Source organism: Orbicella franksi, chromosome 8 (assembly GCF_964199315.1).
Source record: "Orbicella franksi chromosome 8, jaOrbFran1.1, whole genome shotgun sequence".
Lineage (NCBI taxonomy): Eukaryota > Metazoa > Cnidaria > Anthozoa > Scleractinia > Merulinidae > Orbicella > Orbicella franksi.
The window spans coordinates 148516-170344 of record NC_138152.1 but is presented as its reverse complement, the minus strand read 5'-3'; the positions used below and the strand labels follow the sequence as shown (position 1 = coordinate 170344).

Sequence of the window (21829 nt, the reverse complement as noted above, 5' to 3'; positions counted from 1 at the left end):
GTCAAGTATCGGTCAAGTATCGGTTGACTATCTGCCGACTGTCGGTCGACTATCGACCGACTATCGACCGACTATCGGACGATAGTTGGCCGACATTCGACCGATGGTCGACCGATATATCGGTCGACCGATCTACTGTCGACCGATGCATCGGCCGATATGTAGCGATCGCCTGCCGGTGAAGTATCGGTCAAGTATCGGTCAGGTATCGGTCGACTGTCGGTCGACTATCGGTCCAGTATCGGTAGTATCTTTCTTCTTAATCTTCCTAAGATAATTTGTCATTTTTTTAATAACAATTTTGTCACGAACGCATTTTGTTTGATTTTCCTGAAAAATTTGTTTGCAAAAGCAAAAAAAGCCCAACTAAACTTTTTGCAGGCATGAAAAAAATTGTCTGCAGGAAGATGACACCGGAAAAAAAATGTTTTCACAGACAACGATACAGAAAAAAAATTGTTTGTCTTAGAAAAATTTTCATCCCCCAGCTTCCAAAAAAATAATGGTCCGCCCCATAGATATTCAGTATTCTAAATATCCTAAATCCCATCAAAATAAGCCAAAATAGATTCTTTTTCAATTCCTTTGCAATTTATGCAATACTGCTCAACAAAGATTTCAATTTCCTTAAACGTTTCGACACAGGAGAGCAAAGAAAACATTGCGTGCAGAATGTAATTTAATTAAGCGAAATGTTTTCACTATTAAACACTGCAAGCAGTTGAATGAAAGAGTTTTGTTTTCATGACTGAGAACAGCTTTCAAATAGTCAATACATGGAAATAACAATCAGATCAGAATTCAATAACTATTAAAGCGAGTTTTCATTCTGTCTTAACTACTTTGTGGCAAGTTTCAATATTTATGCAAATTCCGCGCGAAATGTAATTTGATTACAGTCTTGTTTTCAATCTCTAGATTGAATCTTGAATGGTGAAAACAAAACTCTTTTTAATGAAAGTTGCATTCTGTGAATGAAATCCTGCTTCAGTTGAATTGAACAATCAATTGCTGACTACAATCTTATTTAATTTTCCATTTTTTTCAAAGTTATTTTTTGTTTAAGAACACAAATGTCACTTCCGGTTTTTTTTCATCAAAGGATGTCGATTTCGCGTTGCGTTTCCCGGGGATTATAAAAAGAACATGCAGCTGGAAGGAGAACATTTTCAGTGGCTTCACACTTGAAAACGAGGATTCATATTATTTTGCACTGTAAAACATTTATTCCAATTACATACATGACAATTTCTTTTACAAGTGCGTGTCGTGCTCGAGCTCCGTTCGACCGTTGCTTCGTTAACAACATCCTTGCTTCCTGATTGGATTACGATCACCGCACCAAGCCCGCAATGAGGCGGGCTATAAATGTTTAAGCACAATTACACCGAACGATTATCGATCCCGAACCATTCCCTTGGGATTGCTAACAGCTTTTTTCTACTACATAGAGTCTAATGCGCATGCGCATTAGACTCAAAAACCCTCTGGCACCCAGGGTAATCTAATTACAGGCTGATTTCAATTTTGCTTGCAATTAGCAAAATCTTAGAGAGGGCAGTTGAGACTCAACTTTATACCTACCTAAGAGAGAATAATTTGATTTCGTCATAAAACTAAACTCTTATTATTAGGTAGTAGTTTTCGCCTAATTAAAGTTGAGTCCATTTGAATTTCTGCTGATGACATGCTTTCCTCTCGATAACGTGGACTCTTATACGTACTTGGGAAAAGTGATTAACAACCGGTTCTCCTGGTCTGACCACATTGAGTTTTTCCAAAATTAATAAGAAGTTGGGCTTTTTGAGACGTTTTAAGTGCCACCCCCTTAGTGCAAGGGTTACTTTTTTTAAGATATTTATTTTACCTCTTTTTGACTACGAGAATATAATTTGGAATGATAGAAGAAATACCTCCTTAATGTTTGAGCTACAAGTTTTACAAAATAAGGCTACTCGCCATATATTAGATTATCCTAAACATTCATCTGCAACTGAAGCGATAAAGAGACTTGCATGGGAGCCTTTAGTGCGCCGTAGTTTGGAACATCATGCTGTTTACACATGTAAGTTAATTAAATAGCAATCTCATTCAATCGCGATTTCATAGTTATAATACCAGCTCTGAAAATAATACCCGTTAATCTATTGCCAACAGAACATGGGGCCACTGGACGTTAATTAATCTGGTTTCAGGAATATTGAATAAATTAGACGTCGCTGACGGCATTTAAACTTGGCTCGTAAAAGGCCGTTTTATGATCGTATCATTTTAATTATTTCCTTTAGGCTTTTGTACATCTATGTTCTAAGATTTTCTGTTTTATAATTTGTTTTTATTTTTTTTCCTTCAAATTTTGTACATATAGTCTTAGATTTTATATTTCTTAATTTTTTGTTAATTTTCATATATGTACATTTTCTGAGGACCCTTCTGTAAACCACTTTCTTGTGATGTTGGTATCCTCATTAAAGACTCCCACTACCCAACACAAACTCTCTGTAGCCAGAACCCTTCTCGACAGAGCAAAGAAGATCCCTTCAACTGAGGATGGCAAATTACCTGAAGTACAACACGTAGTCGACGCACTCCATATGGCTACACGGACCACTTCATAAAAAGCTGCCAAAAGACGACAACACCAGCAAATCTGTCTCAAACACGCAGAGGTTTAAGCAGTAAACTCTGCGGCACCCACCTACCCGAAATATAAGGAAGCACCCCCTTTTTCTGGATATCCGCATAGGAATGTCATGAATGGTACACAATTCGCTTATTGTAGCCAATCGGGTAACACGGTAATTTCAAATGATATAAAGGGGTTTTCTCAATAAGAAAATCTTGAAAAAATATTTAAATCAGGAATAATGGAGCAGAAACACTCCAGTATGCTACGATAAGTGGTAAGAGTATTTGGGACACTGAAGCAATTATGACGACCTTGGGGCTCAAAAGTTCGTATTTCACTTTACCCCCTCCTGCATTAACCGTTCAAAACAGCCATTCGGGTGAGGTTCACCATGCCATCTTCTCCACATGAATTCTTGAAGGTATTCTAGCAGGAAGTCGGGATTTGTGTTCCCTTTCATCTTCTTAAATTTGTCCTTGGCTGCAGACCAATTGCTCTCTGCGTGTTGTGTATGGACACCTGTGACAGGGTCTACAAAGTTAACCGAATGATTAACCGTTTGATGATTGAAACCCAAGGCCCTTTGAATTCGCCTATATGCCGCCCATTCATCAGTATAAACCAAAGAGCCTGGTTGTACGTGTCTTTGGATAATGGGCAAAAAGAGTACGTGCATCGCGCCTTCTCACAAGCTGTAAATAAGGTCGAGCGGGGTCAAACTGTGTGTCAAAAAGCCCAAGAACCCATCTCTCTCCTCTAGGTCGACGCCCCCTTTGGAACTGTGTGGAAGAAGAAACAAATTTCGTTAAAACGTGTTGAATATATAGAGAAAAATTAAGAAAGACTATTTCCTATCAGATGCAAGATACACTCAAGCTGGTGGCCTCTGCATTCAGCTTATATTCAATCTTGTAGGCTGAAGAACAACGCTGGTTTCTTCGGTTACCACCCTCCCGGGGCACTCCCCGATACAAGATCGGCCCTTGTGACCCTGCAGTGGAAAAGGTTTGAAGGATTTTTTCCCAGGGGGTAGGGGGGTTGGGCAACTTGAAATAACTACCCGCCCAAAGGCGAAACAAGTTATATATTATTATTATTATTATTGTTATTATTATTATTATTATAATGAACCTGGGAACGAGTTTTTTAATTGTATTTGTTATTATTAATTTATGTTATTGCCATTTTAGGCAGCAACATGCTCACACGAAGCACCAAAGAAAGTCCCCACCCCCACCCCTGACTCACGCAAACACACACACCCTCAAATGCTAATTTCGGGATTTCTCCCCACGCTACCCCGTTGAATTAATGACTACACCGAGCAGTAAAAACCAAATCGAAGATTTCTGAGAAAGATCCAATTTCTTGTATTTTACTTTGTAGATTTCATGCGTATTACCCACAGTTGACCGCGTTTACCACAGCGGCGTAGCTACCTGTACGCACGTGCGTACCTGAAAAAGCCGAAAATAAAAAAGAAATAAACTAAAATATATGTACAAGTATCAGGCAATCTCTTATACATGTTCAAAAACATAACGCAAGACTTAAATTAACTAGGTAATTCTAAGTTTGCTGGGAAGAGAAACAGGATTGCCTCTGTGGCTGTAACGGGAAACTGGCTAAATTTACGACTTAGTTATCATGTCATATCAAGAAAGAACGCTTACACTCACAACATAACCTCACCATTACACTCGCGTCATAAACAGAATTTTTAAAAAGACATGTGAAAAGGTTAGGAATCACCGACGCGTAGCCAGCTCACCGAACGCGAAATTCAAAATTCTTCGGAAGCGATAAGTGTTACAAACCCGGCCTTTGTGGGGGTGGGTGCGGCAATGATTGTTGTAGCTTGGACACATCTCAAAGACACACATGGATGATAGGAGTTCTGTGACACCCCTAAGCAGAATGATTAAAATAGGGAAAAAAAAAACCCACCATAAAACTCACTCGCGAAGCTCGCTCGTTTTATGATGGGGGGGTGGGGGTTTCCCTATTTTAATAATTCTGCTTAGGGGTTTGCACAGAACTCCTATCATCCATGTGTGTGTTACTGTTACACTACTACTCAGGAAAGTTTTCTCTGCGAGAGCGTGAAGGGTCCCTTGAAGTTTGCGAAGAGGGCCCACCGCAAACGAAAAGGACCCACCGCAAACGAAAAGGGCCCTGCGCAAACCAAAGGGCCCACAGCAAACAAAAGGGCGGTAGCGCTTTTGGAAGTTATTTAATGAATTTTAAAGCGTCGAATCATTAGTGTCTTTAAAATTGGCGCGTTATCATGCTAAGAACTCTAACAGTGATGAAACAAAGCTCAAATCCTCCGCTTTTCCCTTTTGCTCGTTTTCCTTAACGTCATTTATAACGTGATTATAAAAGTTGATGCCGTCTTAAAAGGGTGGGCGGACATTAAAAACTTATCCTGAAAATTACTTACTTTATTAAATTAACTGCGTGTGTGTTTTTAGATTATTCAACTACTGGCGCAAGGAATATGAATGAAAACATGTTGTCCGCAAGCCGGAATATGTGACTCGTATGTACTCGTATCCTGACTCTAATGTACTCGTACTTGTATGTTACTAGTATGTATCTGTACGTACTTGTATGTTACTCATACGGTACTCGTGTCACTCCTGTGGTGCTGTAGTCACCTTTCAAAGGCAACCTTGACACCTGGGATCATGTTCTGTACCTACCTTGGACTTGTGGTTAAACTTTGATTCATCGATTTGTATAATAACGCCTGGGCCGCCTAACTGTGGGATTGGGTGGCGTAGTAGTGCTTCCCATGCAACCTCCCGGCACCTTCGCGCAAACTTGACCAAAACTTTCCGAGATGCTGTCCCTTCAATCTCCATTACTTTCAAGGAATCACTCTGTGCCCATTTCCAAAGAAAGTGCAAATGTCTTCCTAAAGAAATTCTGCTTCCAGCGAAATATGAATTTGCTCTCACTGAGGAAGCACGTCTACATCGGAGACATCTCCTGTTGAAGTTTTAAACATATATTTTTTAAAGGAAGTTTTTTCATATTTTCTAAACATTGAGCAGGAAAAATTGGGTTTAACTACTCACCAAATGTATCCATCAACATTATGTAGATGGCGAGTGAGCCGCATCGCCCTCCGACAATTCACACAGTTGACACTTCTTTTCAAAAGTCTCCTCCTTTGTAACCAGTTTATTACACGGAGTTTGTTCCCTCTATTAACTCCAAATATAAGGGGCCCAAGTTCATCCCGAAAAAAATTGGGCATTCCAGGTAGCGTTACTTTCACTTAACGCGAATGGCAAAAGTCCTTGAAAGATCGCAGTTTGCTCCCGAAAAGAGCGCTTGCTACTGAGAAGCCAAAGAAAAGACATCTGGAATTTGTCATAAATGTTTCAGTTGACATATAGTTCATATATGGCATCATTTCTGCTAATTGACTAAGTTTGTTTTTTATTTTTAAGGCAAAAGAAATACTGCCGAGCCTAGCACCTTAAGAAAAGGAAGGATGGAAGCTTCAATAACAATCGGATTTTGCTCTAACCCTAACCCTAAGTCTTCTGGAATTTCTTTGGTACAGGCTTCCTCGTTTTATAAAAAAGAACGTGACTTATTTTTTTTCTCGCAGAAACAAATTTCCAAGTCGCTTCCCTTGTTGATATAAATTTGATATTTAAAGTAGAAATTGAAATAAAACTTGCTAAAAAAATGTGCTAAGTTGATTGGTATACGATTGTTTTAAACTAAACCTGACCAGAGTCACATTCAGTTAAAGGGTTTGAAAAAATGCCCAAACAAAGAGAAAAACACCCACGCGCAGGATAACACCAAAGATCAAAAGAACTGCCGCGCGTTTCAGGCTGGGTCTTTCAGATCGCTGTGCGCATATTAACCGGAAATTTTACATTTTTGGTTAAGAGTCGGCATACTTCAATAGGATTACCACTGAATTTAAGCCTCCGACAAAGATTTAAGTCTGTTATCAATTTTCTCTCAGAAACAAATGTTGAAATAAAAACTAGTGAGCAGCACTATTCGTTCCGTGTTATCGCAGAGACCTTACCAAGGAGGGTAAAAATGTTCATGAAGGAACTTAGCACTAAGGGGCTAACCATTTCATTACTGAGGGTGGGGGAATGTTGAAAAAATCCAGCCATAATATGTGCACTGGAAAAACATTCAGATACGTTCACAGAGCCGTAAAGAATGTTATACAAAGGAGGAAAATATCATGCATGCACATGCCCTGAGAAAAAAAAACTTGCGTATAAAAGGGTTTGAAAAAAAATGTCCAAATCAAATCATTCAACCAGCCCCCTTAATAAAAAGTGAAATGGTCCGCCCCTTAATGCTCACAGTTTATTGCTTGGGGTGTGAAGAGAAAAAACACCCACGCGCAGGATAGTCAGGATATACCACCAAAGATCAAAAGAAACTGCCGCGCGTTTGAGGCTGGGTTTTCAGATCGCTGTGCGCATGAATGAAAACCGGAAATTTTACACTTTTGATTAACAGTCGGCATACTTCAATAGGATTACCACTGAATTTAAGCCTCCGACAAAGATTTAACTCTGTTATCAATTTTAATCAATAAAGAGCTACTTCAGGTCGCTCATTTTATCTGAGTAAAATTATATCTACTGAAACTGCTTGTTAGATGTTTGTGTTTTGCCTAAACTAGATCTGTCTTAACCAAATCGGAAACGAACCAAAACGTTTGCTTTGTAATTGTTGCCAACAGATTTAATTCTGCTTTAAACATGTTACACCTTCAGCTGAAACGACGCGTTGTGGGGTGACACACAGAAGGTTAGCGCGTGTGAAATTCACACGAAGCATTGATCATGAGATGGCTGAAGATCATCTAATATGTACGCCCCCATGCAAAGAATAACACGTATTTTAAAAATTCTCCTTCTTTTAATTACCACTTGTAAACTGCGCGCACGTGAACGTATTTGAGCAGCACATTGAAGGCTGGAAGTCAGCCATTCTCTTTGTGAAACTTTTTTGGTACTTTTTGTCATTTTGTCATGATTTTTTTCATAAGCAGTATGGCAAAATAAAAACTAACTAATGTAAGCCACAACTTGAAAAAATTTCTGTCAAAGAAAATAGTCTCTGGCAATTGTTAATTTCAACAACGTCACAGAATGATCTCCAAGGGTGACCTTGGCCAGTATATATCTCTCTTCAAGTAAGGTGGTAATATTATCTGGTACCAGAACTCTCTTTCGTTATGGCTGAGTCGCGGAAGAAGAAGTGTAGGATATGTGGTTTGGCAGATGGGCACACACTCATCAATTGCCCAAACAAATGCAAGTTTTGCGGCGACTCGATTACGCGTTGCAATTGTTTAGATTCCAGTTTAGTACGTGGAGTTATGGACTCTGAAACACCCGAGAAGAAGAGTGCGGACATGATGCCGAGTACCAGTAAACGAAAGGCGGGAACCGTTGATCTGGACGATTGGTAAGACATAATGTTTATACGCCAATTCGAGATGAAAAAATCAAAACAAATATTTTAAAGCTAGTCACCTTATTAGTATGATGATTTAGCGTCAAGGTTATTTAGATTTAAACAGACTAAAGAATATATGTATATATCGAAAATAGATAACAAACAAACTTGAAACAAAACAAATCAGTTACAAAGGACCGTTCAGATAATCAATGGATATCCGTTCAAACAGGCATTTGTGATTTAACTACTTTGTATCATTTGTTTACAGTGTAGAGGAAACCAATAAAGCCACCCGCGAGAAGATAGAGAAGACAAGTATGGCCAAAAAGTTCAAAGATATTCAAAGTGACCTCGCAGCTGCCCGAGAACGGATTCGGCAATCCGATGAACTGTACAAAAAGAGGGAGGCCGAGTATCAAGCTACCATAGCGGCAATGCAACAAAGAATTGAGGAGCTAGAAGGTACGCAAAAACAATTATCGCAAATGTATGTTTTGTCAATTTTGTGTACGCAAACCGTGGAAGGGTGAATGACCGGGATGGTAGGAGCGCGAAACGCACAGAAATTAACTACACTCTATTTTTCACAAAATTATAACAAATCGACAAAATATAGACGTTCTCTAACTCTCAGCCTTGGGTATGTTCTTAGCATGTTCTTAAAATTTTGGTAAATCTCAGTTTCAACGTTCTTAAAAAAAAAAGGTTCATATATAAGGGCGTATGTTCTTCAGGTTTTTTACCGTTCACCCTCAGGGGTGTCTCACGTCGAAACGATGTAGTACACCTGGGTTAAACTGCAGATACCTCAAACCCTATAACAAATTGAAGTTTTAAGAGCTGTCTGTTTAAATATGCCATCCTTTTTGTAAGAAATTGATCTGTACAATTTTTCATAATGTCTAAAGGCGAGCGTTTGATTTGGCTTTTGAACGCCATGACTCAAAGCCAATTTTGTATTTCACTAATTTGATTTGATCCCGGGTTTCCGGACTTAAAGCGCTAAAAAACGGTGTCTGCGTTTTATCATATTGGACTCAAGTGAAAAGTAACAGAACATTTTCGAAAAGAGCCGAAAAAAAAGTTGGATTGGTCACACACTGATGTATCTCTAAGAAAAAGTTTTGAGAATTAACAATTGCAGACAGGGTTTTGTTGTTTAAGACGGTCTCCGCGGAACATTTGAGCAAAGGCACAAATAAAGATACCAGAAAGAACTTGTAACATGTTAACAGTCTGAATATAGTTTTAGAAGAACTTATCGAAACTTTAGCTAACCCTAACCCTAACTCCGTGTAAAATCTCCACCGTTCTTGTTACTTTTTTGCGGGGGATCGTTTGCGTGTAGAAACAATCTACAATCGATATTTAGCGAACAATAAATGTTAGGGATTATTTGAGGCGCGGTCTTGGAAGAATGAAGCTTAAGTCAGTCCAGAGACACGAGTAAGGTTAAGTTAGCATTTGCTTAATATATTTGTATTTGGCTATGTAGGGGCGCGGGCGACTTTTCCGGGCAAAGACGGAGACGTTGAGGACGAAGATACCGACGAAGGTACCGAATTGAGTGAAACCGGAGATGAGGAACCAAACCCCGAGGAGCCAAAAAAAGACAAGGACTCAAAGAATCACCGAGGTTTGTTGGAAATACATTGCCTCCTTAACTTTACTATCGCAGATCGTCACAGATAACAAAAAATCTAGAGAAAAGAGACGTAGGCGGTAGGGAACGTTTAAGATAGTACGTCTCTTACAATAGGGCAGCAAAGGGGCGGCGGGGGGGGGGGTCATGGTCACGCACAAATTTAACGAAACTCACGTGTCACGTTTACTTGAAACAGCAGATTATGTCAAAAATTAACGAATTCCGTTTCTGTTCTCGCTATTTTCACGCGTCACTCTCTAATTTTTGCCCTTATCACGCGTCACGCATAAACCTCTGCTACCCTCTTACAAGTTATCTGAAAATTTTCTACGAACTATTGCCGGACGACTATTTTAAACTCCTCAAATATAAAATACTAGAAAGTTTATGTGAAAAGTGATAAGGTTTGGTAATACCGCTTAGGACTTTCTAACTCGCTATCGCGCAATATCGCCTGAATGTAAACGAGTAAGTATACGATCGCGGCTGCTAATTCTAGAAGAAAACTGATGTACATGATAATTTGACAAATATCTGCCAAACATATCATTTAGTGTAGGTGAAGTTTCAATATTTCATAAATTGGGGAAACGAATGGTAATGAATTCTGAATTAGGACTTTTTCTTTCTAATATTCCAGGATTGGTCACAGGATCCAATTTGCAAGGGATCCACGACAGATATCTAGGCGTTCTCCAAATAATGAAAGATAACCAGTGCTCCCTTGCGGAGGCCATGCGACGTTTCGGTGTCCCTCGAAACACCCTCAGGGACTTTATTGGCATCTGCGAATTAAGGGTCGTCGACGAAGAAAAGTACGAGAGGGTGGTCCAATCTGTTACGGAAAGGACGGGTAAGACGTCGGTAAAATTAATCGAATCAAAATGCAGGGAAGCGCTAAGTGATTATCGCGCCCAATCAAATAGGTTAAAAAGCGAGGGAAAGCTTCTCCCTTTTTACCCAAAGGATGATTTTTATTTGGGGAAATAATTTTTAAAAAATAATTAAACTAATTCATCAATTATCTTCATTTACCGTATTTACTCTATCAAGCTCCACGTTTTATTCATTTTGTGCTTTTTTGGTGCGGGACGCTCATTAGAGAGGGGAGCTTATTCAACAACCGTATACTTCTTAAAAAAACATTTATAGATAAGGAATTGATAACAATACCCTTTTCAAACTGAAAAAGACTGTACTGTAGTTTGCGCAAATAAGTGCCTCAATATTACATGCGGTACTTATTCTGGGTGGGGCTCGAACGAGTAAATACGGTAATCTTAATGATTATTTACTTCCATTGATGTTTCTATTGTTTCAGTTTTATTCATTTTTTTTTTCTTTGGTTATGACCCCTGGAACGTCTGTTGTTATTAGGTGTTACTCGCTTGAATTCTTCGACGCTTTTAGGTGTTCAGTAGATGATAATGCCCGACCTTTTGAGCTTGAAATCATACACAATTATTGCCTTGGCAACGTCCGGAGGTCAAACTGGCTATATTTTGATCTTTGTACCCATTCGATTTTATTCATTTCTTTACATTTTTCAATTTTTTGATCAAAAAAATCAATGATAAGATGAAGGTACTTCTGACCCTTACCATGACAACTTTTAAGAATTTGAACGATTATTTATATATGTTAAGAAGACTGGAATACACATCCAAAATAAGATAAACAAGAGACATGACAGAATAAGAATAAGGTTGATAATTCCTGAGATATTTTAAAGGAATGACCGTTTGACCTCTCCCGGCAAAGCTATGGCATTGAACGTTAAGGCGCATTAATAAATGTTCATTAAATTTTAAAAGGATCCTAGTTAACCATGATGTATTGCGCGTATGTACCTAGAAATCTGCCATTTTCAGTTGCATGATCTTTGGGTTTTTATTTTACTTGCGGTTCTCCATCTTCGTGAATCCAAGTAGGTGTACCTTATGCGGGAATTCACGACAGGTTTTTAGGTGTTCTCGAAATAATGAAAGATAACCAGTGCTCCTTCGCGGGGGCCATGCGACGTTTCGGTGTCCGTCGAAACACCCTCAGGGACTTCATTGGCATCTGCGAATTAAGGGTCGTCGACGAAGAAAAGTACGAGAGGGTGGTCCAATCTGTTACGGAAAGGACGGTTAAGACGTCGGTAAAATTAAACGAATCAAAATGCAGGGAAGCGCTCAGTGATTATCCCGCCCAATCAAATAGGTTAAAAAGCGAGGGAAAGCTTCTCCCTTTTTACCCAAAGGATGATTTTTATTTGGGAAAATAATTAAAAATAATAATAATTTAACTAATTCATCAATTATCTTCATTTACCCTATTAAGCTCCACGTTTTATTCTATACTTTAGCAATGTGCTATTAACAGATTAAAATTTTGGCTAGTAATTGTAGTTATGAATTAGAGTAAAAAGGCCTTATTTAATATGTGCCAAGAAATGTTTTAGATCACTAAGTTTTGGAAGACTTTTGATTTGTTGTTACTTTACTTTATGTTTAGTTTTTAGGCTTTAAATGTAGATCATCGTAATAACAGAATGCTATGTAATAAGTTTGTTGCACTTTTTTTCAAAACGAAAAAGAGTAACCAAAAATTACTGCTTCTGGAACGAAATTCGTAGCTATTAGTAAACTGTTGATAATTATTATTTACACATCCAATTTTATATTGTACAAAACTATAACAAATGATGAAATAAATTTAATGATTGAAAGATGTGAAGCAATGTGAAGCAATTATTATCTTAATCACCATTATCATCATTATTTTTAATGGACGGAAATTAGAAAATTGAATGGGAGAGGGGGAGGAGAGGGCTGAGGTGGATTTGCGAGCTGCAAGCAATTTTCTGTTTTGCGTCATTTTTCCTACAGAGGAATGTTTTCGGGAAAACCCTGACACCTCCTTAGAAGAAAAAACAAACAATTTTACCGTGCTAATCTCTTGGCGCGAGAGTAGTTGCCTCTCCATCCACTCAAATTAAATAGCTCAGTTTTACCACTCGAAATATCTTGCCTTTGGAAAGAAAGCCAATTAAAATTTCGTTAAAATACATGCTTTCAAAAACCATTTCCATTTGAATTTCGTAATATAATTTTTTTTTCGGATGACATTGTTTTGCTCAATAATTCATTTCTTTTTCCACGTTTCCACGCTCTTGGTACGATTCTCGTAGCCGTGTTTATTGTGACGCACAAATCGTGTAGCACCTATAATTCGTGCTTGTAAAACCCTCTCCTCCGCAGAGGCTTATTTGTGCCACTAAGAGGCTGGGAGAGAGAAAACAAAGCGCAGTCGCCTTTCTTTAAAGGGGGGACTGGTGGGAGGCTCTGCGGAATAAAGAAGGGAGAGGTTTAAACAAGAGATATATAGGTTGAATTTACTTGAAAAAGATATATAGAAAATAAATCAATTAACAATATATTGAAAAAGATATGTAGGTTGAATAAACTTGAAAAACTGGGTAGGGTAAACGACCGAGCACTTAGGTATGACATGTATTTATAACAAAGACCCTTCCGTAAGAAAGACTGCTCAATTTGATTGGTTTACTTAACACATTAAACGGGTCGTCTCACCCAAGATATGTTAATTACGCTAGACAGATGTTTTCAAAAGAAGACAAGAAGACACTCACCATTATATCTAATTGAAGAAAAGTTGTCGTACAAGAGTGTAAGACCATACGCTACAATACCGAAAGGTTGTGTGGGTAACGGTTGTTTGCCCTTGCTTGATCGAAGCTCACAGTTTTAGCCAGAAGGAAGGAGAATCCATGAGCATGCGTGCTCATGCTATCTCCCTCTATTGCGTAAAGCAACGAGAACTTCGACCAAGCAGTGCTAGGGAAAATTCAATTGGCTATAACTTGACAAAACTTTGTTTTTATTCAACCAAATTTAGCAATAGTTTTAGTGTGTAAGTGCAAAGTAGTTGATGACGTCATCGGGACACGCCCAATATGTAACGTGACCCAGAACAAAATACTGAGTTTTACGCAAGAAACTTACAGTTTTATCCTTAGTTTGTAGTATCATGTCAACTCTTACGTTAATCTTAAGAATTATAAGCATGCGTTTTCCGTTAGCACGAAATATTGAAAATAAGGACAAAAATTGTTCCCTGCTGACCACCTTCTTGAATGCAATTTCTACACTTTTTTTAGATTTTAATAAAACGCTTGCCTACGTTTCAAGAAAAATGTATTTGTTTTTCGATTTAGGCTTTTTTCTTCCCGAGAAAAGTAGGAATTTTCGTCAGCACCTGAAGTAGAACTGAATGTTGACTGATTGGTTGAAAGCATCGTAATTGGCATTGCTGCAGTAAGTTGGCTTTCTCATTGCTCACGTACGCTTCGATACATTTTTGGATGCGGCAAACTTTAATTACATCTTGCTTGTTTTCGAACAGCTTTAACAACGTTTACTGTAAGTCACTATAAACTGCGTAAGGTATTATCTTGCCTTTGTGTCTTACAGCAGTTTTCTTATGTCCTTTGTTCAATTTAAGTATGCTTTAATTTTTGCCCATGGCTTTCATAGACTTCTGCAGTGAGCTGAAGGGGAAACCGCTCAAAACACGACCCGGTATGGAGCGATTTTCGCTTGACTTTGAAAAACAGTTTCCAGTTGTTAGCATGTTTTCTAATACATCGCCAAAAGATGCATAACTTCAAAGTTCTTAAAGTTTTGTTTCCTTGCTGAATTTAAAATTAGATGATTACCCGGTGTGTTGAAAAGTTGTTTCATTCGCCAATAGTTTTTGAGTTCAGAACAAACTGATTTCTCGCTGAAGGCGCCTTGTAGCGCACCTAATATGGAAATGGTATGGTATTGTTGGAAAGACCAATCAAAATTGTCGTAAACTGGTGACGCTTACAAGAGAATATGGGAAGAACAGCTGAAAGGAAGCTAATGATTGGGATATTTCATTTGGATATTTTCGATGGATTAGTCCGCAATTTTTGCATCTGGTATGCCGCACCAAATTTATACATTCCCTCTTTCTGGTTTTCTCTCCAGTCTGGCATTTCTCTGGCCAGTTTTTATCGCTCGAAGTTGCAAGAAATTAGAAAATCACTTGTATTAGTTCGCTGAAATGCGTTGCGTGTTCGCCGTCGTATCTGTTCGATAAACGAAAGAAAATGCAGGATTTTTTTTCGTTTGTTATTCGCGTTCTGTTTGCTCTTTATCGACAGACGGGGATACTTAATTTAAATAATAATGACACGGCGGAAAGTATCGGTCAAGTGTCGGTCATGTATCGGTCAAGTGTCGGTCAAGTGTCGGTTAAGTATCGGTGAAGTGTCGGTCAATTGTCGGTCAAATATCGGTCAAGTATCGGTCAAGTATCGGTCATGTATCAGTCATGTATCGGTCGAGTATCGATGGACTAAGACTATATCGGTCGACATATTTATCGGTCGACAGTCGACCGATATATCGGTCGACTATCGACCGATATATCGGTCGACTGTCGGCCGACTATCGGTCGACTATCGGTCGACTATCGGTCGACTGTCGACCGATATATCGACCGAGTCCACCTATAGTACACAAGATCCGAAAATTCTACCCTTTGTCACACAATACCACCCGGCGTTGCCCGACATAAAAGAAACACTCATGGGGAAATGGCACTTGATACAGAATCAACCACAATTAAGAAATATCTTCAAGGAGCCACCCCTTCTATCATATCGCAAAGGAAAATCCCCAGTAAAAAGACATCCTTGTCAAAGCTAAGCTATAAAGGCTATACAACCTTGCAAACTGCAGGAGTCGTGCTGGCCCGTCAACACTTTCAAAACTCGACTTATACCTGTTTTGCAATCAAAACGAAAAAAATTGCGTAAAAAAATAATTTTTGATTTATCGAACTTAAAACAATATTTCTGTAACTAGTGCCCATAGAGCTTCATTCTGGGCGAGTTTGAAGAAATTCGATTTTTTCGCTATTTCCAAGTCTAGTTGATATTTCGTGAAACTGCTCTTAATGATCACCAAGACAAAAACAAAGGAAACATTGAGGTTGGAGGAAAAGAAAACTAGCTGTTTCCCTATGGACCAGTCACTCTATAAACAATGGACAAATTTGGATTAAGTGAAGCCTTGGAGCCGACTGGCTCATAGCTGCCAGAGCTTATCCCAGTTTGTGTAGCATGAAGCGACTAGGAGTATTTCTACTCCCCCTGGACGGGATGCTAGTCCATGGCAGGTCACTCTCATGGAAGTTGTTAGGTTTTCCCAACAATTCGCCGGTACCCATTTATACTCCTAGGTGGAGAGAGGCACTGCGAGAGCTAAGTGTCTTGCCCAAGAACAAAACACAATGTCCCCGGCCTGGGCTCAAACCCGGACCGCTTGATCTGGGGACGAGCACGCTAATAATAAGGCTATCGTGGCTCCACAAATTTGCATTACAGAACTATAAAAATAACAAACGCTGAACATCAGACCTGGGGTCAATTTAATAAAACTTTTTCGTAAGTCATCTAATCAACAAGTCACACCATCGTATTTACAAGCGCAGACAAAAACGAGTTTATTAAAAATCGTTGCAAGTGTCCAAACTTGTAATTACAGGTGTATCACTACATGAGTAAAACATGATAAGAATCAAATTTAATTAAACTTTTACAAGAGTCCTACTTTTATTTTTACGAGAGTCCAACTCGTAAATCACAACTGCAAAATACAAGTCGCATTGAATTTGCAATGATTGAGTAAGACTTCTGAAACACATGTATTTGGAGTGTCAAAACATGTCTTCTTTTAGTGAAGAGGAACTCCACGAGCTCCTGAGATGTCAAGTTATCTGCCAACCTGGGAATTTTAAGGAAAGTCGGTTTTTTTTGAGATCGAAAATCCAAGGGAACTTTAAGAGAAGTTTCTTCTCCCTGTGGATGCTTTCATCCACCTATTGGAATTTTAAATAGGCCTGCAGATTTTGAAAGGGCAGCAGAGATATTAAAATTTGCATTTGTTAAAATACACGTGCATTCAAGCGGATTTTACAATATTGTAAGGCTACAATTGTAATTCACACTTGTATCCTGACTCGGGATACACATGTACGTTCCAGTGTAACAAATACTTTTATTGAATCCTTGTATTTACAAGCTGGACTTTACACATTCAAATTATGCATATAAAAACTTTAAGTGTATTTTTTTTAATTGACCATTGTGTCCCATTACTCTGATCTTAAAAGACTGAGCACCAGTAAAACTTCTGAAAGTATTACTCTGTTATTCTGTCTCTCTAAAAAGGATATTCTTCGTAAAAAATAAATAATAACACAGTTTTCCATTTATTCTTTTTTTTAGCGACTGCATCGCCCAGAGAAGAGGTGAGAGCTAAAAGTAATGATTATTCATGTACAATACAGATTTTACCCTTTTTCACATAGCTTATTTTCCTTTCAATAATAATACTTACACTGTTTGTCGTAGGATTGTCCCTTAACATAAGTCTCCGAAAGAATGGTGGTACTTCATAGCAATATCTCCCAGTTCATGAGTTTGATTATTCCGTCCACCTGCCTCCTTCACAGTGGAGTAAATACAAATATGAGATACATGTTTCATATCATAGGTGCAATATTTTTGATCGGTGTATTTTCAGTATCTCACTCCTGATTTGTACTTTTTTGTTTTATGCACGCTCCTGAAAGGCTTGTGGATCAACTGAACAACCAAGTCACAAGCTGTGGGATATTTTACAATATTGCAGCACTGTGCAAACATGTTGACATATTTTGTTGAACTCAAAATCCTAATCTTTACTATAATAGGGTTACTAGGAATTTCTTTATGAAACATTGTTTCACTTTTAAGTTAGCTAAAAAGTTTTAAGGTCCAAGTAACTATAGGACTGAGTAAGTGAAACAACAATCTAATAGAATCTATTAACTTCAGATTAAACGTGTGAAGCTGAAAAGAAGCAGCAAGCAAGAGGAAAAAGAAGTATGTACCTCAGACATTTGAAAGTTATATTTTTGTAACGGTAGGTTTTTCCTATCTGAGCGTATGGGGAACGGTTAATCACTGAATGCGTGATGACGAGACAACTCCGACGATACTTGCGGGGGAAAATTAGACTCAAACGGGGCACTCGCTTGCAAGGAAGAGCCGTTACACTCTTGGGTGCCGGGATCTAACCACGAACTGGACGGACAGCAACAGCAACAAGTCAGCTTGGTTCCAACAGCAGTTTATTCGTAGGTAGAACGTAATCAAAAAACCTTTACAAATGTGGTTACTTATATATGATTCGTACACGCGTCTATTGTTAAAAAAGTATAATACGTGTGCTAACACTAGGATGTGAAAAGTAATCATAACAGAATACAAAGTCTTTTGAGGATAGCGCAACCAAATAAAAATTGAAACTTAACTTTCCGAGTTCATTGTTAAAAGTGTTCGTTGCTTGGCGGAGAAAGTTACAACTAAAATTACACGAAATTGAAAAGTACCGAACGAAATTAAAACTAGTGAATAGCTAATAAATTCTAAAGTGTTAACTAGCGGTTTTCTGCCGCTCAATCACACTCTTTTACAAATTAAGTAACTAAACATTAATTAAACAACTAGATGTGTCAACAACTGTATTCATACTTAAAACGCGATGAGTCAGCAACCAACAGGTTGTTAATTAATCCTATTGAAGTAAACAGCGGCGTGAGTTCGGCGAGGAACTTATTTAGTAAAGTAATCGAAAAACTAAATTAACTACTGACAAAATGTAACACTTTCTAGAAATGCGACAAGCGCGGAACTCTTAAGCAATTAGCTACGGTGATAAGCCAAAACAACCGCTATTACTAAAAATAAATATCACGAAAACTTCGGAAGTAAAATAAATATCACGAAAACTTCGGAAGTAAAAAGGAACAACCTATTATTTTAAATCACGCCTTTTTGTAATTTCGAGTAATACATCAACCAAATAATAGGTCAACAGGTTATTTTTGGCTAATTAGATGCTGTTGGCTTTTGTAAGTGTTTTTAAATGATTAACATGCTAAATACGGAAACAGCAAATTGAATAAATAGAAATTTCAACAAAGCGAGGCGAATTCCAAAATAGCCAATATTAAGACTAAGAGAAAGATTATAAGTTAAGCGAATACCCAATGCTAAGGGGCAAAACACAATTATACTGATACTAACCTTATGAAACGAATAAAACTGAATAAAGAAGAAACGGCTAACATAACACGGCTAACGCAATTACAAAAGTACTACGATATAACGTTCTTTGAGCTTACGGCGACTTGTAAGAGTTCCTCGTCTATTCCCCCGTCACATTTTGCAGGCACTACCTTAGGTGGAGCGAGAAGATGGGCAAAAGGAAAAGGGCATGTAACAAGGATTTAGGGCAGGGGCAAGCACTGTTTTTTTTTGTCGTGGATACGCGAAGCGTAGAAACGACTATTGTTATTCTTTTTTTGCCGTTATTGCTGTTATTTGTACTGCTCACCGACTGACGGAACACTTGGCACAGCAAAACATAACTAAATGAAGGCATTATATGCCTAGTTGGGCCTTTAATTTAATGATGGTATGATAATAATTAAAAATCTTTTAAGAGCATCACTTATATCGGTTTTCAGGAGGTTGTCAAACAAAAAATCAAAATAATAGTTAAAAGTGAAAAGATAAAATAGCAAATGCTAAAAACTAACTCACATTATCTTATTACAAGAAGTTGAACAAAAAAATTAACAAAAAACACTAGGAATATATAGCTAATAAAAACTCAGCGATGTTGTGCTTAAAGGTTTAAGAGCGTAAATCCGCAAATATCGAGAATCGGCCAACAGAAGCGAAATAACGGATTTTTTCTTATTTGGCCATGAGAACCCTTTTGGTGAACTATTTTCGGAAATGATATCAAAAGGTTCGATTTCCTTTTCCTTTCTTCAAAATTTGCAAAACTTGAAAATTCGGCCAAAGGGCTTCAGCAGCAGTCATGAGGCTTGAAATTTGACACATATTTAAGAGCAGCTTCGCCTAAATATCAACTAGACTTGGAAATAGCGAAAAAATCGAATTTCTTCAAACTCGCCCAGAATGAAGCCCTACGGGCACTAGTTACAAAAATATTGTTTTAAGTTCGATAAATCAAAAATTATTTTCTTCCGCAATTTTTTCGTTTCGATGCCCCAAATCGGCCAAAATCGATCGAAAATGAGCGGCATATTCAGAGGCTCGTAAACTCAAAAGTAAAAATCTTCATAACAAACTGATTGCACGTCGTATTTGTACTTCCTTTCTTGTCTATTTAGAGCTAAATAGATCGCGATTTAATTAGAACTGGAATATTTGATGAATTTTCTAAATTAACGACCCAAGACAGGTTTACAAGAGGTCTACAGTTAGCCAATTTTCAAATGCTAAAAAGGCGTTCTGGTACACGGCTTTTCTCAAAACGACTAGTTTGGTCTGAAAGAGCATTGTTTCTTCTTCAAATTAGTGAAATAAAATTTTTGGGTAAATAAAATCGTGAGCGCTGAGATAGCGAACTAAATGCAGCACTTCTTCCTGAAAACGTGACCTTTGACCCAAGCGTTACGAAACCGATTACAGTAGTAAAGCACGTTAATAGGGGCCGTAACCAATCAGGAGGCGATGCATATCATTAAAAAAGGCTCTCGACCAATCAGAGGGCAGTATTTTCGATTTGCATAAACAAGATGGCGTCCAGGGGGGTCAAACATGGCGCCCATGCCCAAATAAGGGCAACATGTCCAAATAAGGCGATAGACAGGAAGTGAGTTTTAACAATTGATTTTTATTGATTTTTACAGGAAGTTACGTGGGTGTGTATCCGTATGGAAACGATTTGAAAGTGTTCGTGTCTACGACGCGTTTGTCGAAGACGAGTCCGTAGCGTTTGGTGCGTGTGATGACCTTGAGATGTTTGGTGGCTGGGTTTCTGTAGAAGAAGTTGGGGTTGACGACGGGGATGTTGCGTCGTCCACCGTCCTCGAGAGGTTGTTCGAGTTCGTCGAGGAGACTTTGTTTCATGACGTCATAGTTGAGTTGCCTGGATCCTCGTACATTGAGGGAGAAGCCACGCACCTTACAGCACACTTTTCCATTTTTTGTCTTGTACCCGTAATTCTTGGGTCCTGCTGAGGTGAAATCGATGATGTAATCACCGTCGTCCAATTCGTTAGTCATCTCTCCGAGGTAATCGCCTAGCGGAACGTCGGCTTGACCTGGTTTGTGCGAGTAGATGACGGAATCGGTGTCAAAGTAGAGAACTTGTTGCTTTAACAGTTCCAGGTAGCTGTATAATTTGAGCCGAGCCCAGCAGGTGGTGAAAGCGGCGACGAAGATGTTGATTCGTCCGTTATCGGGTTGGTTGTCTTCGAGCTCGGCGTAGACGACCTCTAGGGCTTCGTCGTTGGCGATTCTGACTTGTTTTATGTCGTTGAAGTGATTGGAAACGAGATCAAAGAGTTGTGCTGCGGTGTAGACGACTTGGGTGGTGGGTTTGTGTAGGTTTTCGCCGAACTTGCCCCAGAAGGAGTTGAGCATGAGTTTGGCGGTGGCTTTGCGTCCGGGATTTTTCTGGATCATGGCCGGATCGAGAGCGATGCCTTCTTTCTGGCGGTATTGTTGCACGTACCGTGTCTTGTGTTGGGGGGTGTGACACCAGCTCGGGTAGCCGGAGGATTCCTGTTTGATTTTTAGCCAGGTGTTCACGTAATCGGCAAAGAGTCCTCTACGGCGTTGTTCTGGCGGGAAATGGTAGACTTCGTGGATCTTGATGAGCGTGTATCCCATGGCAACGGCTTTCTCGATTTCGGGGGTGCACCAGGTCCCTCGTAGCGTGCGTTGCTCGGACGTGTGAGGGCAACGAGGCGATTTCTCAAGGAGGGGTTTGGTCATTTCGTCTTCCACGCACGATCGGCAGAGTGGGAAGGTGAGTTTACCCCTGTGCCGAAAAGGTAGAACGGGATGGTAAAGTTCGTGAGGTGGTAGTATGTCCACTTTGGCCATGCCGAAGTAGTAATGGATGTCTTGATCGTCGGGGTTGACGATGATTTGTGGGTGTCCTACGGGGTAGTCGCTTCCCTTG

The 21829-nt window shown here is 39.0% G+C and overlaps 1 protein-coding gene across 1 annotated transcript; it reads left to right on the top strand.

Moving 5' to 3' along the window:
• The first annotated feature begins 6503 nt into the window (after positions 1 to 6503).
• LOC145495815 (uncharacterized) lies at positions 6504 to 11326 on the top strand. The gene is made up of 4 exons (XM_081475396.1): positions 6504 to 8098; positions 8361 to 8554; positions 9588 to 9728; positions 10378 to 11326. Exons 1-4 carry the CDS (start codon positions 7866 to 7868, stop codon positions 10725 to 10727), a joined length of 918 nt encoding a protein of 305 aa, XP_081331522.1. The 5' UTR covers positions 6504 to 7865; the 3' UTR covers positions 10728 to 11326.
• The last annotated feature ends 10503 nt before the right edge of the window (positions 11327 to 21829 follow it).